The 26,714-nt window shown below is 39.4% G+C and overlaps 1 protein-coding gene across 16 annotated transcripts in view; it reads right to left on the reverse strand.

Annotated features, from left to right (window-relative positions):
* The window catches only part of LOC115214409 (breast cancer type 2 susceptibility protein-like), a 210,963-nt gene that overhangs the window by 115,400 nt on the left and 68,849 nt on the right, over positions 1–26,714 (reverse strand). For all 16 annotated transcript variants that reach the window (XM_036504782.1, XM_036504776.1, XM_036504779.1 and 13 more), the window contains 3 exons: positions 25,163–26,099; positions 22,835–23,013; positions 5,351–5,479 (listed from right to left, as the gene is read on the reverse strand). In XM_036504782.1, coding sequence (XP_036360675.1) covers positions 5,351–5,479; positions 22,835–23,013; positions 25,163–26,099 — 1,245 coding nt within the window. The remainder of the gene's footprint in view (positions 1–5,350; positions 5,480–22,834; positions 23,014–25,162; positions 26,100–26,714) is intronic.

Raw genomic sequence — 26,714 nt, forward strand, 5'->3', positions numbered from 1 at the left:
CCCGTGGCCCCTACCTGGGACGTAGTCGATCCACCTGGGCATACCTTCCTTCTTGTGACACTTGTGAAGACCTGCTGAGGCAAGTGAAAATCAATCAAAATAGATGAACATCAATGGAATTTGTATCTTTGTGGTACCAGTGCCTGTGGCACACAAGAAAACCATCCGAACGTGGCCGTAGCCAGTACCGCATCGACTGGCCTCCGTGCTGTGGGAACATGGTGGCACATAAAAACACCATCCGAAGACCCGGCAAGACTAGTCAGGTCATAACCCGTGGCCCCTACCTGGGACGTAGTCAGTCCACCTGTACATACCTTCCTTCTTGTGACACTTGTGAAGACCTGTTGAGGCAAGTGAAAATCAAAACAAATCAAAATAGATAAACATCAATGGAATTTGTATCTTTGTGGTACCAGTGCCGGTGGCACACAAGAATCCATCCGAACGTGGCCGTAGTCAGTACCGCATCACTGGCCATCGTGCTGTGGGCACATAACAAACACCATCCGATCGTGGCCGTTCGCCAGCCTCATCTAGCACCTGTGTCGGTGGCACATAAAAACACCATCCGAAGACCCGGCAAGACTAGTCAGGCCATAACCCATGGCCCCTACCTGGGACGTAGTCAGTCCACCTGTGCATACCTTCCTCCTTGTGATACTTGTGAAGGCCTGTTGAGGCGAGTGAAAATCAAATCAAATCAAAACAAATCAAAATAGATGAACATCAATGGAACTTGTATCTTTGTGGTACCAGTGCCGGTGGCACACAAGAGAAAACCATCCGAAAGTGGTCGTAGCCAGTACCGCATCGACTGGCCTCCGTGCTGTGGGCACATGACAAACACCATCCGATCGTGGCCATTCGCCAGCCTCATCTAGCAGCTGTGTCGGTGGCACATAAAAACACCATCCGAAGACCTGGCAAGACTAGTCAGGCCATAACCCATGGCCCCTACCTGGGATGTAGTCAGTCCACCTGTGCATACCTTCCTTCTTGTGACACTTGTGAAGACCTGTTGAGGCAAGTGAAAATCAAATCAAAACAAATCAAAATAGATGAACATCAATGGAATCTGTATCTTTGTGGTACCAGTGCCGGTGGCACACACTTTGTGGTACCAGTGCCGGTGGCACACAAGAGAACCATCTGAACGTGGCTGTAGCCAGTTCCGCATCGACCGGCCTCCGTGCTGTGGGCACGTAACAAACACCATCCGATCATGGCCGTTCGCCAGCCTCATCTGGCACCTGTGTCGGTGGCACATAAAAAACACCTTCCGAAGACCCGGCAAGACTAGTCAGTCCACCTGTGCATACCTTCCTTCTTGTGACACTTGTGAAGACCTGTTGAGGCAAGTGAAAATCAAATCAAATCAAAATAGATGAACATCAATGGAATTTGTATCTTTGTGGTACCAGTGCCTGTGGCACACAAGAAATCCATCCGAACGTGGCCGTAGTCAGTACCGCATCGACTGGCCATCGTGCTGTGGGCACATAACAAACACCATCCGATCGTGGCCGTTCGCCAGCCTCATCTAGCACCTGTGTCGGTGGCACATAAAAACACCATCCGAAGACCCGGCAAGACTAGTCAGGCCATATCCCATGGCCCCTACCTGGGACGTAGTCAGTCCACCTGTGCATACCTTCCTCCTTGTGATACTTGTGAAGGCCTGTTGAGGCAAGTGAAAATCAAAATGAAATCAAAACAAATCAAATCAAATCAAATCAAAACAAATCAAAATAGATGAACATTAATGGAATTGTATCTTTGTGGTACCAGTGCCGGTGGCACACAAGAAAACCATCCGAACGTGGCCGTAGCCAGTACCGCACCGACTGGCCTCCGTGCTGTGGGCACGTAACAAACACCATCCGATCGTGGCCGTTCGCCAGCCTCATCTGGCACCTGTGTCGGTGGCACATAAAAACACCATCCGAAGACCCGGCAAGACTAGTCAGGCCATAACCTGTGGCCCCTACCTGGGACGTAGTCAGTCCACCTGTGCATACCTTCCTTCTTGTGACACTTGTGAAGACCTGTTGAGGCAAGTGAAAATCAAAACAAATCAAAATAGATGAACATCAATGGAATTTGTATCTTTGTGGTACCAGTGCCGGTGGCACGTGGCACACAAAAAAACCATTCGAACGTGGCCGTAGCCAGTACTGCATCGACTGGCCTCCGTGCTGTGGGCACGTAACAAACACCATCCGATCGTGGCCGTTTGCCAGCCTCATCTGGCACCTGTGTCGGTGGCACATAAAAACACCATCCGAGCGTGGCCGTCTGCCAGCCTCGTCTGGCACCTGTGTCGGTGGCACATAAAAAACACCATCCGAGCGTGGCCGTTTGCCAGCCTCGTCTGGCACCTGTGTCGGTGGCACATAAAATCACCCACTACACTCTCGGAGTGGTTGGCGTTAGGAAGGGCATCCAGCTGTAGAAACACTGCCAGATCTGACTGGACTGGTGCAGCTTTCGGGCTCCCCAGACCCCAGTTGAACCGTCCAACCCATGCTAGCATGGAAAGCGGACGTTAAATGATGATGATGATATATGTATATACACACACACACACACACACACATATATATATATCAGTGGATCATATATCTGAAAAAGAAGCACACTCTGAATGTTAGACCAATAAATGTTCTTACAGGAAGTTAATAATATGCCCAGTCATACAGTGACCAATTGTTTTACAAGTGCTTAGCTTTATAGACAACTTCTTCACTGGGAGTTGGCTATAAAGCTAAGCAGTCTATGAATGCAAAACAATCAATCACTTATGATTGGGCATATAATTAACTTACTGGAAATATATATTATACAGGCGCAGGAGGGGCTGTGTGGTAAGTAGCTTGCTTACCAGCCACATGGTTCTGAGTTCAGTCCCACTGTGTGGCACCTTGGGCAAGTGTTTTCTACTATAGCCTCGTGCTGACAAAAGCCTTGTGAGTGGATTTGGTATATGGAAACTGAAAAAAACCTGTTTTGTGTGTGTGTGTGTGTATATATATATATATATATATATATGTATATATTTGTGTGTCTGTGATTGTCCTCTACACCATCGCTTGACAACCAATGTTGGTGTGTTTATGTCCCCATAACTTAGCAGTTTGGCAAAAGAGACTGATAGAATAAGTACAAGGCTTACAAAGAATAAGTCCTAGGGTCAATTTGTTCAACTAAAGGCAGTGCTCCAGCATGGCCACAATCACATGACTTAAACAAATAAAAGAATATGTGTGTGTAGTCTTTCAGTTTCTGTCTAACAAATCCACTTACGAGACTTTGGTTGGCTCAGAGCTATAGAAGATATTTACCAAAGGTGCTACACAATGAGACTGAACTCAAGGTAATGTGATTAGAAAGGAAGCTTCTTAACCACAAAACCATGCCTACGCCTAAGAACTTTGTTAGGAATATTTCTTAGTTTTTTTTAACCTCTTTGTTAACAAACAAACTATAAAATTCATTCAGGCATAACAGTGAAACCATTTCAAGATGTGCATTCAATGAGAATATTAAATACATCAAAGAACACGATAAATCAACCAACAAATAATTTGTAAAAGAAACACTATACACCATACAAAAAAAAAGAAGAAAAAAAAACTAAAATCTTGAACAGTAATGTTATTACAGTCTCCTATACCAAATGTCACTAAATTACACATTTAGCACAGAGAGAAAAAAATTTAGTGAGAATTTAATCTTAAGAACCAGCACAATGTGGTAGTCCTGAAATAGATAAGAGAAAAAAAAAATACAGGTGCAGGTATGGCGGTGTAGTAAAAAAAATTTGCTTTCCAACAACATGGTTCAGTCTCACTGCATGCCACCTTGGGAAGGTGCCTTCTACAATAACCACAGGCCTTGTGAGTGATTTTGGTAGACGTGGAAACTGAAAGAAGCCTGACATGTCTGTCTGTCTGTCCGTCCGTCCGTCCGTCCGTCCGTCCGTCCGTCTGTCCGTCCGTCCGTCCGTCCATCCATCCATCCATCTATCTATCTATCTATCTATCTATCTATCTATCTATCAACACTATTGCCCAAGGTTCCCGTGGTCTTTTCTGTAGGCTTTTCTATCCACAGACAAACCTAATCTGTTTTCCCTTTTTACATTGACATTTCTGTGATACATGATCCCTATTGATTGGCCACACTTTTTTGTTTTTCATGATCCCTATTGATCAGAATTCGCCCCCATCCCTTTATTTTTATTTTTTCCTTCTTCCCAAAAAGAAAAGCTCTACTTTGTATTTTGTCCCTTCTGTGTTCAGCCCTGCATGGCCAATAAAGAAATCTATCTGTCTGGGTGGGTGTCTTTGTGTCTGTGTTTGTCCCCTGCTTCCCACCATTTGACACCTAATATTAGTGTGTTTATGTCTCCATAACTTAGTAGTTCAGCAAAGTGACCAATAGAAGTACCAGGCAAATAATAATAATAATAATAATAATAATAATAATAATAATAATAATAATTACCTGTTTTAGTCATAAGACAGCAGCCATGCTAGTGCACCACATTGAAGAAATTTAGTCAAACAAATTAATCCAGAGCTTTTTATTCATCATCATCATCGGAAAACGGATGCTAAACAATGATGATGATGATGATGATGAATAAAAAGCTCTGGATTAATTTGTTTGACTAAATTTCTTCAATGTGGTGCACTAGCATGGCTGCTGTCTTATGACTAAAACAGGTAAAATGATAAAAAAGATATATCATACTTTGCATCTAACACTTACAATTTGATATAGTTGGCCTAATGCTTTTCTTTCTTTGAACATTAACAAATGCAGTGTCAAAGATTTTAATTGAAAATTCTGATAGTCATTTAAATGAATAAAAATGAAATATTCAGGATGAGCAGAACTGAAAGATTACAAATTGAGAATGGTTTAAAAGAGTTGCTATGTGTGTTGACATCATTGCATTAAGCTCAGTTTTCCATGCTTGAATGGGTTGAGCAGATTATCTGAAGCAGAATTTTATGGGTTGATGCCCTCTTGTCACCAACCATTTTAGCAGCCGCTTACAACATGTAGGGGCACAGTGTATCTATTCTAAAAACCAGGCTATACATGCCATAATTGCGTAAAAGAGTATATTCAATAATTGAGAAGTTATTTGTAAACAAACCTTTCCAAGTTTTAAAAATTAATTTTGAGACTCTACTGGAGCCATTGGTAAATCATTGGGGGCAAATGTTTGATCTATGTTTGTTCAAGGATTTAGAATATTGGAACAGAAGACACAAATCAGCAAAAAATACATGAACACAATCTGACAATAATTTATTACAGAAGAATTATAACTCACCTTCCACCAAATAAAGTAGGTAAAGTCACTTCATATGCAGCTAGTTTCCAGATAACCCAGCGGTAATGATTAAAGAACCAGGCTCTAGATATCAGATTAGGATCCACAGATTCAATTGTTAAGAATGATCTGAATGCAAAAAATGAAAACAGTTATCAAAAAATAGAATCATCATCATCATCATCATTTAATGTCTGTTTTCCACACTGGCATGAATAAGATAGTCAGAAAGGACCTTATTTCTTTATTGCCCAAAAGGGGCTAAACGAGGACAGACAAAGCGATTAAGTCGATTACATCGACCCCAGTGTGTAACTGGTACTTAATTTATCGACCTTGAAAGTATGAAAGGCAAAGTCGACCTCGGCGGGTTTTGAACTCAGAATGTAACGGCAGACGAAATACCACTAAGCATTTTGCCTGGCGTGCTAACATTTCTGCTAGTTCACCGCCTTGAAAGGACCTGACAAACGAAAGCAAAATGCCCCTTTGACTAAGTGATGGGAGAATTTGAGAGTAGAGAAGTGGCTTTATATCAGGTGCTGGGGAGGTTAAAGTATGTTAGAAGGACAAGTGCAGGCATCTTGCTATGAGAAGATACATGGTTACCCTGCTCAGTATCTTCCCTTTGAGGGTGAGCATAGGATGAAGATAAGCTGGAAGTGATGGTGTGTCAGAGCCAAACCACAAGGAGCAAAGAGGTGAGCGCAAGAGAGGACATGGACAGCGAATTAATATAACACTATCTTCAGTCTATATTACTGAAAAAGTGCATACTGGAATATTCTTTGACAAATTATAGTTATATACTTAATTCTTACTATTGTAGAATAAATTATTAAATACATATATAAGAAGATTCAAGAATTCTTTTTGCATTTTAATTATGTATATAGATGCAAGCATGGCTGTGTAGTTAATAGTACATGCAGACATGGTTGTGAGGTCAAGAAGTTAGCTTCACAACTGTAGTTTTGAGTTCAATCTCATTGTGTACCATCTTGGGTAATTGTCTTCTGCTGCAGCTATGAGCTGATTAAAGCCTTGTCAGTGGATCTGGTAGATGGAAACTGAAAAAAGCCTGTTATATATCTCTGTGCATGTGTGTATATGTTTGATTCTGCTTGTCTTTATACTGTGTACTAAATGTAAACAAATGCCATCGCATAATGTATGAAGTGATATCAAGAAGTTCCTGGACTAATTCTGTAGCATGCCAAGAGCTAGCAGTGACCATCATGAGGCAGTGACCTCACAAAATTTTACTTCGCAAGTTGTGAAGTTTGTGTTTTTGCGACCACATGTATGCTGTAGTCTGCAACTTTTGTTTGTCATGGACAGGAAGTTGGAACAAAACACTAATGTGAAATTTTGCGTTAAACTTGGGAAGTCTGCTACAGATACACTAAGCATGATTTGGCAAGCTTACGGTGAAGAGGAAATGGGTCATATGCAATATTTTGAGAGGCATGAGTGCTTCAAAAGCAAAGAACATCCCTGGAAGATGATGAGCGATCTGGAAGACCTGCCACATATATCATCCTCAGGAATGTGAAGAAAATTCATCAGCTATAGGCGCAGGAGTGGCTGTGTGGTAAGTAGCTTGTTTACCAACCACATGGTTCCGGGTTCATTCCCACTGCGTGGCACCTTGGGCAAGTGTATCTACTATAGCCTCAGGCCGACCAAAGCCTCGTGAGTGGATTTGGTAGCTGGAAACTGAAAGAAGCCTGTCATATATATGTATATATATAGGTATGTGTGTGTGTGTATATGTTTGTGTGTCTTTGTTCTTCCAGAACATAACTTGACAATCAATGGTGGGTATGTTTACGTCCCCGTAACTTAGCAGTTCGGCAAAAAGAGACCAATAGAATAAGTACTAGGCTTCCAAAGAATAAGTTCTGGGGTCGATTTGCTCGACTAAAGGCGGTGCTCCAGCATGGCCGCAGTCAAATGACTGAAACAAGTAAAAGAGTAAAAGAGCTTGTGCATGAAGATTGTCAGAGGACAATCAATGATATTTTGAAGTATTTGAGGAAGGACATTCAGTGAAAGTGACTAGATTTGTGGAGTGTGAAGAATTGGAATCTTCATGACAGCAATAGACCCTGTCACTGAGCTCTCTTCACTCATGAGTTTCTTATTTCTTTACTGCCCACAAGGGATTAAACACAGAGGGGACAAATGAGCACAGACAAACAGATTAAGTCGCTTGTATCGACCCCAGTGTATAACTGGTACTTAATTTATTGATCCCAAAAGGATGAAAGGCAAAGTCGACCTCGGCGGAATTTGAACCCAGAACGTTCACACGGACGTAATACCGTCAAGCATTTCACTCAGCGTGCTAACGTTTCTGCTAGCTTGTGAATTTCTTGCCAGAAACAACATGGTATTGCTTCTGCACCTGCCCTATTCGCCAGATTTAGCAACTGCAGACTTCCATCTTTTCCCTAAGATGAAAATGTAGCTCAAAGGTCACTGTTTTAACACTATTGTCAAGATCAAGAGTGAATCATAGAAGGTCCATGACTTGCTTATGGGAAACGACTTCCAGGCCAGATTCCAAAAGTGGCAGGAACGCTGGGACCAGTGTACAGCAGTGAAAGGTGATTATTTTGAAGGGGATAATGCTAAAATTTAGGTAAATAAGTTATTTTTGATTAAACATAACTACTCCAGGAACTTTTTGATATCACCTTACACATTTCCTTTTCTTTTATAACTACCAGATTAACAAAAGGAAAACTTTATATTTTTAGAATATATGAAACAAGAGCTAACTAAAAGTCTGAAAACAAGCATGGATATTTAGGGGAAACTTTGCTTTGAACTAGCAAATAGTTAAGTGTGATTTTCTCCATTAAGTTTGTTCCCAACCCATATATATGGCTGTGTGATAAGAATCTTGCTTCCCAACTATACGGCACCTTGGGCAAGTCTTTGTGTGTGTGCATATTTATCTATGTACATGTGTTTTTGTCTGTGTTTGTCGCCCACCCACTCCTTGACAACCAGTGTTGCTATAAAATTTAATCCTTACAACAGGAAACTAACTTCAGTAGACTTGTATCACAGGAAGAATGTATCCGAAACTGTTATATTTATACAAAGCAAATGGGATAGGCATGAATTGAAATCTAACAAGCATGACACATAAAGGAGATAAGAAGAAAAAGAAAACTGAAAAAGAGAGAAAAGATGAGGTAGTATCTGTGCCTGAGGGCAGATACAGACCTCTCCCCTCAAACAAGTGGAACATCAAGAATGACAGCTGGAGGGAGAGAGGGCTGTACTAGCACCAGGCTGGTATCCATTTTCAGTTGAAGCAAAGTGAAATGATGTGCCTTGCTTAAGGGCATAAAATACTGCTTGGTTTAGGAATTGAACTCACAACTTCAGGATCTTAACTGCAACAGCTTAACCAGCAGGCAACACCAGTCAAGAACTAATGTCAATTTAAATAACTATATCTTCACCCAACACACCTTGGCAGCACTTAGGATTGTTTAGAGCCACTTGTAGACAGTAGCTAAATATTTGGATTGCTCTTAGTGCAATGACCACCAAGTGGCAGAACCAACTTCTGAACAACAAAGACATGAACACACCTATGTATGAAGTGTAAGAGCCATGTAGGTACAGGGATGGCTGTGTGGTAAAAAGTTTGCTTCCTAACCACATGGCTCTGGGTTCATTGTCAGTGAATGGCACCTTGGGGAAGCTCCTTTACTACAACCCTATGCTGACCAAAGCTGTGTGAATGGATTCAGTCAATGGAAACTGAAAGAAGTTCATTGTATATGTGTGTAATATATATATATATATAATATATACACACACACATGTGTGATGTATGTGTATGTATATATATGTATGTGTGAGTGTTGTGTGTGTGTGAGTGTGTTTGTGTGTGTGAATATTTATCTATGTGCATGTGTTTTTGTCTGTGTTTGTCCCCCCACCACTGCTTGACAACCAGTGTTGGTGTGCATGTCCCTGTAACTTAGGAGTTTGGCAAAAGAGACTGATAGAATAAGTACTAGGCTTAAAAAATAAAAAGCCCTGGGGTTGAATTGGTCGACTAAAACCCCCAGCATGGCCGCAGTCAAATGACTGAAACAAGTAAAAGACACATACATAAGTGCATGCTTGTGTTCCTTGTTTTGACATCATGTGATAGTTGTAAAATGATTGTTACTGTCATACAAGCAATGTCATTCTTTGCCAATATTCTGTGATTCCAAGGTGGAAAACTAGCAGAAACATTAGCACACTGGGCGAAATGCTTAGCGGTATTTCATCTGTAGTTGAGACGCTTGCTTTCCAACCATGTGGTCTCGGGTTCAGTCCTGCTACACAATACATTGGACAAAATACATTGGCAAGTGTCTTCTACTATAACACCTGGGCAGACCAAAAGCTTTTGTGAATAGATTTCATAGATGGAAACTGAAAGAAGCCCATTGTGTATGTGTATATGTACTCCATTAAGGTGATGAGCTGGCAGAAACGTCAGCATGTTGTACAAAATACACAGTGGTATATCATCTGTCTTTATGTTCTGAGTTCAAATTCTGCCGAGGTCGATCTTGTCTTTCATCCTTTCGGGGATGATAAATTAAGTACCAGTTGCATACTGGGGTTGATCTAATCGACTGGCCCTCTCCCCCAAAATTTCGGGCCTTGTGCCTAGAGTAGAAAAGAATATTCTGCGATTCTGTGAATATTATTTTGCTTGGAAACAGGTGAGTGTTTGTGACAGGAAAGGCATTAGGCTGTAGAAAATCTGCCTTAATGAACTCTATCTGACCCATGCATACATGGAAGAAAAAAGGTCATTGAAATGATGGTGACTAGATCTCATGACTTCTTTTCCTGCCACTTATTTAACAATCTAAGTCAAGTAATAGATGAAAACACATTTTTTAATTGTAAGTCTAAAAATGTTTTTGTCAAAAACCCATCCCAACCTTTATGTTATAAATATCGAAAAATGGGATAGCCAACTTGCTGGCTCTTGTCAAACTGTTCAAGCCATACTATCATGAAGAATGGATTTTAAATGATGATGATGATGATGATGATGATGATGATGACTGTATCTGAAGGTTGAGTACTTAGTGTTCAGATTTCTTTGTCAAGTGTAGTGCTTCATCATTCAAATTATTTTGAATTACTCACATATAATCCTATAGCTTTGAGATTTCAATGATGTAAAAATTAACACTTCCTTCTCCAAGCCTTCTCAGTTATCCAAACCACCAAGATCACAGGCCAGAATAAAGGTTTCCTTTGTCCTGTCAAAAAGTGATTGATCATCTCCCTTTGACCTACGACCCCAGCCATGTCAGATGAAGTTCAAATGAACAGGAGCTGACCTATTTAGGTACAAACTCTGCTGCAGTATGTCTATCCTAGCTGCCATGATTATTATAAATACAGTGGTCAACAGACAGACAAGAAGAAAGGCCTAGCAGGCAAACGAGCAAGATTTTAGCAGACTGAAGAGACCAAGAGAAATATTTGATGTTCCAAGGTAGACTGCTGTCTCAGATGAACTATGCATCTGCTCACCTGATACACACATTTAACCACTACAATGCTACTGTTTATTGTTAGGATTACACTGTAGTATAAGTATGAGAGGCTGGATCTGGCTAGTCTGAACATAAAACAGGTTGAATATTTGGGCCAAATATGGCCAGTTTTACTCTTTAGCACTTATACTGGCCATGTCTAGTCAAAATATCTACCTGATTTATGCTTAAACTGGCCACATCTGGCCTCTCATATGTATCCCATAATGTCATTCTAAATATAAACAGTCACATCATTGAAATTTCGAAGCTACAAGATAATGCATAATTAATTCTAAAACAATGTGAATCTATAAATATTACATTTGACTGAATAATCTGAATGGTAAACCATTACACTGATTCATGAAGAGTTTTGGCCAGTTTGCTAAGCAGACCGAAACTTCAAAGTTGCTGTCAACACTATTCTTGTAAATGAATAATAAATATATACTTTAAAATTTTCATTGTGTCTTGCAACCATTTCAATAGTTCAGAGAGTCAACAACTATTGAAAAGGTTGCAAGATGCAACAAAAATTTTAGGAAAATAAATAAGTAAATGAGTGGAAACTTTACCAGTGAGTGTGTTAAATTATAAGGCACTAAAAGAGAATGACTCTCCCCAGACACAACAAAATATGCTTCAACACACGAACTCACATAAAGAATCTTGCAAACCAAATCAAAAGGCGAAATATATATATATAGGGAGAGTTTACGAAAAAAACAAAAAACAAAAACAGGTGGTGTACAAAACAGACAGATGTATTAGCATAATGCTCAGGAATAGAAAAAGTCTTTACGTTTCGAGCCTACGCTCTTCTACAGAAAGGGACACAGAAAAAACAAGGAGAGAAAAAAAGGATAGAAAAAAATGTGCGTAGTGGCTAACGATCTATCATGTCGACTGTCCTCATATATATACATACACACATATATATATATATATATATATATATATATATATATATATATATATATGTATATGTATATATATGAGGACAGTTGTGTGAGGAAGTTCCACAATCTAATAGTGGAAGGAACCTATGGAAGGGGTAGACCCAGGAAGACATGGGATGAGGTGATGAAGCATGACCTTTGAATGTTGAGCCTCACAGAGGCAATGACAAGAGACTGAGATCTTCGGAGATAAGCTGTGATTGAGAAGACCTGGCAAATCAAGTGAAATCGCAGCCATGGGCCGATGCCAGTATTGCATGATTGGCCCATTTAAAAGTACCCTTGTAGCATTGGGTGATATGATATGCTCAAGAAAACCTGTTGAGTCAAGTAAAATTGAAAACAAAATCATAGCTGTGGCTAGTGCCACCTGACTGGCTTCTGTGCCAGTGGCATGTAAAATGCACCATGTGAACGTGGTCAACGCCAGTGCCCTGACTGGCTAATGTGCCAGTGGCATTCAAAAAGCACCATCCAAATGTGGTCGATGTGTATCCTTAGGTGTTTTTCAAGAAGTATCTCATTAAAATAAACTCTGTTTCGTACAACTTATTTCTGCATGTGTACATTTTGGGATTTGTTGATAGAAATGGCAAATTGAGGGATACTGCTTCATTCTTATAGAAGATCAATGACAAAGAGCAGATACCAAAAGATACAATAAAGTATTTAATAATTATTCTCGTTAGATGGGTTGAAATGATTGTATTGATCACTAAAGATTCTAATATATTCCATCTTCTGTCTCTCTCATTAATTACATACCCGACAAACACTGAGGAATACCTGAGGTAGATCCAGTGACATTTATAATGATACTGCGGATGACATCAGCCAGCCATAGGCAGTGAATGAGCTTAACCGGCAAACTACACGGTGTATGCCGTATGCTTGATTAACTACTAACTATATACATATATACAAAGGAGAGTCAAATATTATATGCACTCTTGTTTTTTCAATGTATTAGGTTGTTCTGAAAATAATGGCTGCTCTAAGTGTTGCATTTTAAAATGCATTTTTATCATAGTATCTTAACTATATTTTATGTGAATTTTGACATACTTAATAATTGATGCATGCTCTTTAATAATTTTCTGCTTATTTCAGACAGAAAACATTCTTGAAGCATAGGCACCCTTAATTATCAACATGACAAAAAAGGATCTTCGCTTACTTTTCTTGCATGAGTTCAAGCTTGGGCACAATGCCTCCTAAACTCTTGCCAATATCAAGAGAGCATGAGGAGAGGGGTCCACAAGTGATTGCACAGTATGAAGGTGGTTTCAGAAATTCTGTAGTGGTGATGAGAGCCTTGAAGATGAAGAAGGTAGGAGATGGTCATGCAGTTTTGACAATGAACAATTGAAAACAACTTTTGAACAAAAACCCACGTCAAAGTGTCAGAGAAATGTCGCAGGCACTTGGTGTCAGTATTGCAATGGTCTCATGCAATCTGCAGAAGGTTGGTAAGGTGAAAAAGCTTGATAAGTGGGTACTGCATGAGCTCAATTAAAATCAAATGTCCAACTCGAGAACCCAGTTTCCACAAAAACTGTTCGCTGGGAGCAGCACAAATCCAGATTTCACAGGTGGACTGCAATCAGAAAACCACTACTTTCAAAAACAAATGTTGCCAAGCATTTAGAGTACAGTAAAAACCTACAGAATTGGTCCCTAAAGCAGTGTAAGAATATTTTCTTGGATGAGTCATCCTTCACCTTATTTCTGACCATCCTTTACCTTATTTCTGACCACCGGTCGAGTATACGTGCGGAGTTAGCATTTGACCCAGACTCCCTTCTTCCAACTGTTAAACATAGAGGAGGATCTGTGATGATCGGGGGGTGGGGGTGGGTGGGGGGCTATATCTTAGAAATCCGTCGGACCAATAGTTTCCCTTCACGGCAGAATGAATAGTCAAGTCTGATCAAATTCATGCTATGGTTGTACAGCTGTTTCCAGAGGGAAACACAGTCTTTCAGGATGATAATGCACCAATTCACACAGCTAAAGTTGTTACTAAATAGCATGAGGAACATTCTAGTGAAGCTGAACATCTTATCTGGCCACCACAGTCCCCAGATCTCAATATTATTGAACATTTATGGTGCATTTTAGAAAAACAAGTAAGGAGTCGATATCCTCCACCATCATCACTACAAGAACTGGAGACTATTTTAGCTGAAGAAAGGACAAAAATTCCTTTGGAAACAATTCAAACTTTGTACGAGTCCATACCTCGTAGAATTCAAGCTGTAATTACTGCCAAAGGCAGTCCTACCCCATATTAAAATAAATTTGTTTGAAATTTTAAGGTGTTTCCATTATTTTGTCCATCCCCTATATATATAGCCGCTGTTACATCTGTCTCCTCAATGTTGATGTAATTGATGGCTAGTGTCTCCTTTTTTAGAGCTGCAATATTTAGTAATTCAGCAGGATTTGTTTTTATTATCTACTTGTGTCCAAGGGGGAAAGTGAAGACACTTTTAAATTGTTCACTGAGTATCTCACTCATCCTTCCTGGGTCCACTGTCAGTGAGTCATTCTCTTGGAACAATGGTCCTATTTTATATTGTATTGTAGCTGTTTCCTGTTTCCTTAGTGAATTTATAGAAAGCTTTGGGATTTGTTTTTCATGCTTTCCAAAGCACTCTTCTCTCTGCTCTTTCCCTTTCACGAGGGTTTGATCTTGTTTTTAATTTCTAGGAGTGTCTGTATTAAGATACACTCCTCCCTATCCTTCAGTTGCCTATTCAGTCACTTTGAGGTCTTTGACCTATTTCTCATAAGGACATTTCTGTCCCTAGGAATCCCATGTTTCAGCCATCATCATCATCATCATCATCATCATTTAAAGTCCGCAGAGTTTCTACAGCTGGATGCCCTTCTTAACACCAACCACTCCAAGAGTGTAGTGGGTGCTTTTACGTGCCACTGGCACAAGGGCCGGTCAGGCGGTACTGGCAATGGCCACGCTCAAATGGTGCTTTTTATGTGCCACATGCACAGGAGCCAGTCCAGCGGCACTGGCAACAACCTTGCTCAAATGTTTTTTCATGTGCCATCAGCACAAGTGCCAGTAAGGCGACGCAGGTAACGATCATGTTAAAATGGTGCTTTTGACGTGCCACCGGCACGGAAGCCAGTTTGTTGCTCTGGCAATGATCACGCTTGGATGATACTCTTAGCGCTCCACTAGCATGGATGCCAGTCATCTAATTTGATTTCGATTTTGATTTCACTTGCCTCAACAGGTCTTTGCAAGCAGAATTTAGTGTCCAATGAAGGAAAGGTATGCATAAGTGGGCTGGTTACACCCCTGGCATATGCCATGAGGTTATGGTCTCACTTGAGCTTGCTGAGTCTTCTGAAGCACAGCATAATTCCAAAGGTCCCGGTCACTAGTCATTGCCTCGGTGAGGCTCAATGTTCGAAGATCATGCTTCACCACCTCATCTCAGGTCCTCCTGGGTCTACCTCTTCTACAGGTTCCCTCAACCGCAAGGGTGTGGCACTTTTTCACACAGATATCCACATCCATTCTCGCCACATGGGCATACCAGCATAATAATCTTAGCCTTTCTTTCTGGGATATATTTAGTGCATATAGCTTGCACTATTGACATAGACTAGATGAGTTTCAAATCAACATCTTGCATACATAGAATGTTGGACCAGTTTCGTTTGTGGATCTCTTTGCAGATTGATTAACATTTTGCTTTATAGAAATTCAGGTTGGATAAGGCTTGAGTCCTCCTGATAAGGTAAACACCAGCAGTTCATGCAGGACCATACATAGTTAGTTCAACAGTGATGTGATCTGAGAGTGCTGTTGGTGTCACCTTCACATGGATAAGGTCCACATTCTTTATGAAGCAGAGGTCCAATATATTGTTTCCCTTGGTTGGCCTGATTATCACTTGCTCCATGAACAGCATATTAGTAAGTTCAAGTAATTACTCTACATGCTTTTGTTCATGCAGTGACATCCTAGAGATGTGGTCTTCTGGCCATTTAACATGTGGGGGGTGTTGAAGTCACCAGGAAAAATAAGTTGATGTTCTGATCTATCTATCTAGGCTTGAAACATAAAAGACTTTTTCACCTTTTTCCCAAGTGTCAAACTAATACACCTATCTTTGTCTTTTGTTTATCAGTATATTTCAACTATCTGTTTGTGTGTGTGTGTGTGTGTGTGTGTGTGTGTACACTGAGGGTTCCTCTATGCTGACCTCAACTAGAGAAGAAGTTCCAGATATGGAAGCAAGTTCTAGAATCAAAGGGCCTTAGAGGTAACCTAGCAAAAATCCAAGTCTTAGTAAGTAGTAAGGTAGACAAATCACAAATCCCTTCAGGTAGATGGCTCTGCTCAATCTGTAGAAAAGGTGTAGGTAGAAACTCCATAAGCTGCACCTAGTGTAAACTTTGAACACAAAAGGTGCAGCAATATCAGAGAAAGGTTAACAGGGAAAATAGCTTTTGTATGTAGAAGATATACAGGCACAATAAATGCTGAAAATAGGCAGAAAATAGACTCTGAGAGCATAGATGTGAAATTAAGATTAGGATGGGCAAAGTTCAGAGAGCTCCTACCTCTGCTGGTAACAAAGGGCATCTCTCTGAGAGTGAAAGGTAGAATGTTTGTTGCCTGTGTGTGAACAGCTATGCTGCATGGCAGTGAAACATGGGGCTGTGTCAGTTGGGGACATGCGTAGGCTTGAAAGAAATGAAGCCAGTATGCTTTGGTGGATGAGCAATGTCAGTGTGTATGTTCAACAGAGTGTAAGCATCTTGAGAGAAAAGTTAGGCATAAGAGGAATCAGATGTGGTATGCAAGAGAGATGACTGCACTGGTATGGTCATGTGATGCACATGGATGAAGACAGCTGTGTAAAGAAGTGCCAGTCTCTAACTGAGGAGGGAACCTGTGAAAGAGGTAGACCCAGGAAGACATGGGACAAGGTGGAGAAGCATGATCTTCGAAATTTGAGCCTCACAGAGGCAATGACTGGTGACCAAGATCTTTGCTGATGTACTGTGTTTGAGAAGACCTGTCAAGCCAAGTGCACCTGAGCTGGCGGCATGTAAAAGCACCCATTACACTCTCAGAGTGGTTGGCATTAGGAAGGGCATCCAGCTATAGAAAACCATACCAAATCAAGCTGGAATCTGGTGCAGCCTTCCAGTGTGGTCAAACCATCCAACCCATGCCAGCATAGACAATGATGATGATGAGGATATATATGTGTGTGTGTGTGTGTGCTTGTATATATATAATACACACACATATATATGTATGTATATATATGTGTAAGCGAGTAACAAAGAAGTATAAGTGTTAATTTGTTAAAGCCGTTTTGAGCTACTCCTTTAATTGATCAATGAAAGCATTACGTTATTACAAAAAACCCCCCATTCTCATCAGATGACCGCATAGACCACAAACGTATAGGACAAGTTAGATAGTTAGACATATTCATATCATCAAGGGAGATCAAATATTTACAATAATTCCACTGCTAAATTTTTTTGGCAGAATGAAAAAAAGGACAGTGCAACAACAGACAAGCCAGAAATTAGCATAGGCTAGAATGGTGGGGTGGGATGAATGAGAGTAGTGACTCCATTATCTACATATTCAGTACAATAGGGAGATTGTAGCCTTCAAAACATCTAAAATTAGATCCTTAGGGAGTTATAAATTAATTGGTATCATGACAAACCATTCCACTATCTGAGGAAATGGAACTTTACATCTAGCCATATCAACACCAAAGGGTAGGTCACGGGGTGCTAATTGAGAATGTCTGATTGAGGAGTTGTGATAAGAGAAAAAGAATCATTAGCATGCAGGGCGAAATGCTTAGCGGTATTTCATCTGCCATTACGTTCGGAGTTCAAATTCTGCTGGGGTCGAGTTTGTCTTTCATCCTTCTGGGACTGATTAAATAAGTACCAGTTATGCACTGGGGTTGATGTAATTGACTTAATTCCTTTGTCAGCTCCTTTCAAGTGTTGGGCCTCACAGAAGCAATGACCAAAACCTTTGTCTCAAAGTGTTGGGCTCCACCAAAGCAATGACCGAGACCTTTGGCATTATGTCGTGCTTGAGAAGATGACCCATCAAGCCAAGCAAAATCACAGTCGTGGCAAATGCTGGTGTCACACAAATGGCATCCATTTCACTCTCAGAGTGGTTGGCATTAGGAACGGCATCCAGCAGTAGAAACCATGCCAAATCAGACTGGAGTCTGGTGCAGCCTCCCAGCTTGCCAGCCCTCGTCAAACCGTCCAACCCACGTCAGCATGGACAACGGATGTTAAATGATGATGATACATACACACATACATGTTTGTTTGTTTGTATGTATATATGTATGTATGTATTTATTTATGTGCATGTGTGCGAACAGCCATGCTACATGGCAGAGAAACATGGGCTGTGACTGCTGAGGACATGCATAAGCTTGCAAGGAATGAAGCCAGTATGCTCCGCAGGATGTGTAATGTCAGTGTGCATACACGACAGAGTGTAAGCACCCTGAGAGAAAAGTTGGATTTAAGAAGCATCAGATATGGTGTGCAAGAGAGACGACTGCGCTGGTATGGTCATGTATTGTGAATGAATGAGGCCAGTTGTGTGAAAAAGTGTCACACCCTAGCAGTTGAGGGAACCTATGGAAGAGGTAGACCCAGGAAAACCTGAGATGGAGTGGTGAAGCATGACCTTCAAACATTGGGCCTTACTGAGGCAATGACTAGTGACCGGGACCTTTGGAGATATGCTGTGCTTGAGAAGACCCGACAAGCCAAGTGAGACCATAGCCAGTGAGTGTAACCAGCCCATTTATAAATACCCCTCATTCATTGGACAATAAACCTTGCTTGTGAAGACCTATTGAGGCAAGTGAAATCAAAATCAAAATTGCTGACATGGGCTGAAGACAGTACCGCCTGATTGGCACTTGTGCCAGTGAAATGTTAAAAGAAGCATATCCGAGTATGATTGTTGCCAGGGCCATGGATTGGCTCCCGTGCCAGTGACACGTGAAAAGCACCATTTGAGCGTGATCATTGCCAGTGTTGCCTTACCAGCACATGTGCCGGTGGCACGTGAAGAAATACATTTGAGTGTAGTCATTGCCATTGCCGCCAGACTGGCCCCATGCAGGTAGCACGTAAAAACACCTTTTGAGTGCGGTCATTGCCAGAACCACCTGACTGGCCCTCGTGCTGATGGCACGTAAAAAGCACCCACTACACTCTTGGAGTGGTTAGCGTTAGGAAGGGCAACCAGCCATAGAAACTTTGCCAGATCAAATTCAGCCTGGTGCAGCCTCTGGCTCACCAGTCCTCAGTCAAACCATCCAACCCATGCCAGCATGGAAAGCGGACATTAAACGATGATGATGATGATGATGACGATGCATAAAAGTTGGCATTTACCATTCTCATTTGAGATAATCTCAATGAAAAAATTGTGTTATTGTGATTACATTCCTGATGAATGTTATATTACATTACATAGCTCTGCATCTTCAAAGCTGTAAAATAAAAACTCCCTCACTTGTAAGATTGGAAAGGGAAGAACATCTGGCCATAAAAATACTACACTCAAATGAATACTTGCCCATCCTAAGCTAATATAGAGAAAAAAACAAACCTATAATAACTGAATATATATGTATGTATGTGTGTGTGTGTGTGTGTGTGTGTGTGGAGGTGGAATGGCCCAGTGGTTAGGGCAGTGGACTCGCAGTTGTATGATCGTAGTTTCAATTCCCAGACCGGCCGTTGTGAGTGTTTATTGAGCAAAAACACCTAAAGTTCCATGAGGTTCCGGCAGGAGGTAGTGGCGATCCTGGCTGTACTCTTTCGCCACAACTTTCTCTCACTCTTCCCTCCCGCATCTTGCAGTTCACCTGTGACAGACCGGCATCCCGTCCAAGTAGGGAACCTCTCCCACATTATCACTCTGTTTTTCCTATATATTCTTCCTATCACTCACCTTCATATTCTTCAACTTCCCTTTCTTATTCCCACTCTGTTGGTCAAGTAGCTTGAGCAAATGCAGACAACATAGGGTAGTGAGAATCTCAATAAAAGTGAGCGTACTACTTCTGATGCCATGATAATATACACTCAGCACAGTTTGTGAAATTGCTGATGAATAAGCAGAGACATCTAAGGACAGAAAGGTCCCTTTATTTTGTTTTGAGGACATGACAACCTAAACAGGCTGGCATCACAATAAAATGCACTGAACACACTCTGTAAAGTTGGCAATGAACAGAGACGTCATACAATCAGGAAGACTCTCTTGGCTGGTTTTGTTGAGGACACAGCAACCTGTCCAATCCATGCCAGCATGGAAAGCAAATGTAAATTTGATGATTATATTGATAATGTGATGATGATTTATAAAATACAAAACATTATTGCTTATGATTAGAAAAAAATACTAATTTTTACAAGATAGTCAATTGAAATAATCTTAGTGGATTAAAATGGATTATTTTTGTTGATTGAAAGTGATAAAACCAACGACAAGTGGATCAAACTATTGAAAAGTATTTGGTCCATCATCATATCCTTTCTGCCAATATGTGGAATCAGACTTCAAATATAAACCAAAAAGAGCATCTCCTAATATTGCCAATCAGGAATACAGTAGAGCAAGATAGAAACAGTAAAAGTAATACTGCTTTATAAATATAATAATTTCTGTTATAAAAAGAAATTGTAAAGGAAATAAACTAGCTCATTTGGTGAAGTCTGTCACAGAGATTTCTGTTTCAAGACAAAATTTAAATCCATTTAACTGTTAAAGAACCTTAGGTTTCTTGAATACGTTCTTAACTTTTTAGAAATGAAACCTACATTGAAGAAGACAAAGTCATTTTTTATGAGATACATAAAGAATTATTGTCTAACTTTAAAAAAATCTGAATATTCAAAGACAAACAAAGAATATGTTCACTTGAAAAGACTAGCTCTTTTGCCATTTTAAGCAATAAGTAGTTAGAAAAAAACACCAGGAAAACTTCTCACTGTATCTTCTAGAAGAATCAGTACAAGATTTATTAACAGGAGTATAAGGGCTTCTCAGTTGTTCTTACAAGTGATTCAGCTATATTTAATCAAAATTTTCAGCTACAGATTATGAAGCAGTTATGGCATAACATTTTAATTCTTTAACAGTGGAATACTGCAGTCATTATTTTAATGTGATGTAAGGCGTTGAGCTGGCAGAAACGTTAGCACGCCGGGCGAAATGCTTAGCAGTATTTCATCTGTTGCTACCTTCTGAGTTCAAATTCCGCTGAGGTCGACTTTGCCTTTCATCCTTTCGGGGTCGATTAAATAAGTACCAGTTACACACTGGGGGGTCGATATAATTGACTTAATCCCTTTGTCTGTCCCCTCTGTGTGTAGACCCTTCTGGGCAGTAAAGAAATAAGAATCGTTATCATGCCGGGCAAAATGCTTAGCGTTATTTCCTCTTTCATCACATTCTGAGTTCAAACGCCACCGGGGTTGACTTTGCTTTCATCCACTCGGGGTCGATAAATTAAGTACCAGATCCCCTCCCCCAAAATGCCAGGGCTTGTTCCTCTAGTACAAAGGATTATTTTAGTGTGATGTCTGAGTACAAAAAAACATATCTAAATGACAGAATTGTTAAATTCAAACTATAAGAATAATAATATTTCAGCAATTTTGAAGCAATTCTTTTTTAAAACATATCCCCAAGTATTCATAGAATTTCATTTTTTATAATGGAGTTAATTTATTTTATACCTGTTTTCCATGCTAACATGGGTCAGATGAATATATTATCGAAGCATTTGTTTTTCAATCATGCATTTTTCCTGTTGCTAACCCTTACCTATTTTCCAAATAAGGTTTTTTTTTTTATTCGACACATTTTCGAAGGTGCCAAACCAGCAGATGATTTGTTGACAAGGAATAAGCCTACATAATTATTTGAAGCTCAGTGATTTTTTAAGATGCCCAAAAGTAAACAAACACATTAGCACACACACACACAACCTATGCCAGTATGGAAAATGGTCATTAAATGATGATAATGATGATATTAGAATCAATCAAATTGATAGTATTCTCTCAAAATGGCCTTGGTAAAGGGAAAGAAATAAAAAAAATATCTAAATTCAGTTATGAATATATTTGCATGGTGGTGTCTTTTTACTTGCTAGCTTCGGTTAGACAAATATAATATTGAAATATTGTCTCACAGCTGGATGCCTTTCCTGACGATAACCTTTACTGATTTTTGTGTAAGAAATCTTTTATTTCACACATCTTCAATGGCATAAAACTAGTAGAGCATTTGTAGATATGGGATATGATCAAAATATGACTGCTTGTAGCTCTGTAGTTTTCAGAGATGTGCAAATGTAAACAAACTGACATACATACAAGTGCACTTATACCCACATGCACATGTATATGATGAGGTACTGAAAAGTTCCTGGCTTTGGGTAAAAAAAAATACAGAAAGATCAGTTAACTATGATTTTATTCAACATATTCCCCTCTCAGATTCACGTACTTATTGCAGTGGTCCTTCAGTTTTTCTAAGCCCTGTAAAAGAACTCAGAAGGTTGGGCTTCCAACCAGGCCTTTCACGATACCCTTAAAGCCAGGAACTTTTCAGCACCCCTTTGTGTATATGATGGATTTCTCTCACTATTCATTTGCTAAATCCATTCACAGAGAGTCATTTTTTCAACGTATCATGCAGTGGCATTAAACCCAAAACTACATGGTTGTAAAGCGAACTTCTCAATCATAGAGCCATGTGTATTTATGTATATGTTTTGTAAATACAACTAAAAAGGGAATGAAATAGGTTCAACTTTGCCACAGAAGAAATAACAATCAAGAAATGAAAATAACGAAACATTCACCTAAAGAATTCTTTTTTGCCAGCACTTCCGGAGTCATTGGGTACCAATAATGCACCATCACCAATAACAAATTTATCAAAGTAGCTAATATCGTAGAAGTCAGACAGTTGAAAATGATAATTCTCCGCATTTGTAGAGTTGATGTTTAAAACACTTTGTCGTACACCAAAAGCAAAGAGCTGTAAAGTAAGAAATTGAAAAGTTAGAAGTCAATGCATTTTAGAGAAATTATACGTGTATGACTGAGTGGAATGTAATGCTTAGCAATAGATGATAACAAAGAATAAGGGAGAACTCAATAATGCATAAGAGTATATTGTATTTGATGGCATAAAAGACACACAGGCATATAAGACACATTCCAAATTAAGTGGTGCATATTCAGGAAATGCTTTTTGTGCATTGAAGCCTATGGAGACCCAGCTTTGCATATAGGACTCTGAGTGAATTTTTCGGAAACAGTTTTTGAGAAAAAAAAAAGTACATCTTGTATGTTATAAAATACAGTATATGTTGCGACAGAAGAAGATATGCAAGAGTTTCACTATGTTAAAGTTTCTATGAATTGAATTGCACAATCAGAGTAATCTTTCCAAATACATGAATCTTATAGTGAATACTACATGGTCATTATCTCTATACTGCTGCCTTGAATGATAACATTCCTTATCGTATACATAACATCATAATGTGTAGATGGTACTCCTTGGAATTTATGTTATAATTATCTCTGTTGAGCAGAGCAAGAACTATCTAAAGCTTTACTATATAATGGGTAGATATTCAGTCACACATTGTGATACTTTTGGCAAGTGTCTGCTATAGTAGACAGACATATTGTATATATGCATATCTATCTGTCTGCCTGCATCTCTCTCTCTATATATATATGAATGTGTAGATACATAGCCAGATGTACACACACACACACACATATGTATAGCTATCAAAGACTTGTGGTCTACAGGTACAGATGTGGCTGTGTAGTAAGAAGTTTACTTCCCAATCACATGATTTCAGGTTCAGTCTCAATGCACGGTTCTTTGGACAAGTGTCTTCTAGAATAGACACACACACACATGCACGCGTACACACACATGCATGCACACGCGCACTCATACACACACACGCACTCGTGAAGTTTTGGTATCCAGAAGACCCAAAATGGCAGGTAATGCTATGTAAGTGCTAAGGAAGGACTGTAGTTAGACTCCTAATTTGATAATAGTATAAGTGAGGAGTCTAGTGTGGGTCATGAGTGAGCATGTATATGTTAAATAAAATGAGACAACAAAGCTAAGGCAGTGTGAAATTTCTAGGACATCTATAAAGAGAAAGGTAGTCTTACAGTTGTTTCTGGGATATCCCTCCATCAGAGACGATATGAGAGAGTTAAATAGAGAGAACTCTACTATTTCCCTCTATTAACTCTCTCATGTAATCTCTGATGATATCCCTCATAACTCTGAAACAGCTGCAAGACTACCTTTCTCTTTATAAATGTCTTAGAAATTTCACACTGCCTTGGCTTTGTTGTCTCATTTCATTTAACACACACACACACACACACACACACACACACACACACACACACACACACACACAAATTCACTGATGTGGCTGATGACAGCACTGCCTGACTGGCATCAGTGCTAGTGGAACATTAAGAACATCATCCAAGCAAGATTGTTGCCAGGGATGCTGACTGGTACATAAAAAGCACCATTAGAGTGTGATCGTTACCAGCATCACCTTACTGGCACTTGTGCTGGTGGCACATGAAAACCAACATTCAAGCAAGGTCGTTGCCAGTGCTGTTGGATTGGCTCCTGTGCAGGTGGCATGTAAAAAAACACCATTTGAGCATGGCCATTGCCAGTACCGTCTGACTGGCCTTCGTGCCAGTGGCACATAAAAGCACCCACTACACTCTCGGAGTGATCGGTGTTATGAAGAGCATCCCGCTGTAGAAACTCTGCCAGATCAGATTAGAGCCTGGTGCAACCATCTGGCTTGCCAGTCCTTAGTCAAACCGTCCAACCCATGCCAGCATGGAAAGCGGACGTTAAACAATGATGATGATGACACACACACACAAGCATATACCTATCTAGTTAATGTATACAACACAATATTTGTTACTATTTTAGATTCTCTGAATAAAAAAAAACTTTCTTTAGAATAAAATGAGCATTAAATGAAGAGCCAGCACTTCAACATATCAACAGAAGAGAATATGTTTATAACTTAATGATAGAAAGATGTTGCATGAAAAGTATTATATGTTAAAGTTTTTAAGCTGACAAAAGAAAAATTATTTCAACTAACCTGCTGATGTGAATATTGAACAAAAGAAGTGTCTTTTAAGAAGTCCACAATCTTATGTTGTCTTTCCGATTGTTTTTGGGACATTAATAAACCAATGTTGGGTTGGATATTTTTCTGCTTTTTCTTTATTATTATAGCATCTTGTTCACATCGAGCCTTTTGAAAGCTAATTAAATTTTCAGATTTGGAAAATTCTGAATTCTTGTTTTCAACGTTGGAAGCTACAGTGGAAGACAAGAGAGATGGATCATTTTTTTCAGGATTTATATCACCACTATTAATATTCCAATGAATTTTGTGATCTTTTATAGGTAATTCCTTACTTTTATTTTTCTGATGACAAGGTTTACTAAGTCCAGTTTCTGAATTTTCTAGACTGTTTTGAGGGTAATTAGGATTTTGCTTTTCATGGTACAAAGAAGCTGGATTTGTTTTTCTCATTTCAGTACCTTCAAAACTTTTTGAGGCTAAACGTTTTCTTGTTATTTCATTAATATTACATGGAATTACATTTTCAGGTTTCTTTTTTCCAGTTGTATTTGATGATAGATCTTGACAAGAAAATGATTTGGAAGATTTTATATAAGGCAATGTAACTTTGTCTGCAGCTGTATCACCAGAAACTTCCGAATATTCAATATCTGATGCATCACTTTTGTCAGAACTTAGTGTTGTACTCATGTCTGTTGGAAGTGATTTGAAATTACTACTGTTATTTGAACAAATGCTTTCTCTAGAACATGATGTGCAAGCTGAAGGTTGACAACCTTTAAATATTGGTTTGTTCATTGATTCTTTATCTTTATTGTCCAAGATCGATCTTGCTTTAATATGTCTTTTACTGTCTGGCAGTGAAATGCCTGTTTTACGATAAGGAGTTCTGAAGTCAGATATTTTTGTGTTCTGTGCTATGATAGCAGTAGATTTCACAGAATGGCTGAAAAGACAAGTGTAATTCATATATGATACTTTACAATAACTTTTTAGTAATTTAAGGTAATTTAAATAATTTTAATCAGGAAAAAATTCCATGTAGAGCTTTTCATAATTTTTAGCATGCTTAATAACTTAATTACTATTATTTTATTAGTAATGAAAGAAGCTTACAAAATCCATACTTTGTGTTATTTGAAGTACAACCATAGAAAAATACCAAGGCATACCTGTTGCATGAAAACTGAATAGCAGAGAGGTAGCCAATGTACTTAACACATAAAGCACGATTGGCCATGATTGTGGCCATCAGGCACTTGTCGACAGACCATAATCATGGCCCAGATAGATGCATTTAATTTATGGGCATTTATTGGGGTCTACTGTCACTCAAACGTACCAATACCCACCAGAATGCAAGATGACTATTAGTTCAACTATTATATACTAAGAAGATATTTTAACTATTTTTTTGTGTTTTCATGTGTGCATGGTAGTCTCATTTTCATAAAATGTGTTCAGCAGTCCATGCTATGTAAATGCAAATTCCAATGCTTTATGGGTTAACAGAATAATCCAAGAAATTTTAATAAATTAAAATAACACACTGGTTGACAAG

The sequence above is a fragment of the Octopus sinensis genome, linkage group LG7, assembly GCF_006345805.1.
Source record: "Octopus sinensis linkage group LG7, ASM634580v1, whole genome shotgun sequence".
In the NCBI taxonomy this organism is placed as follows: domain Eukaryota; kingdom Metazoa; phylum Mollusca; class Cephalopoda; order Octopoda; family Octopodidae; genus Octopus; species Octopus sinensis.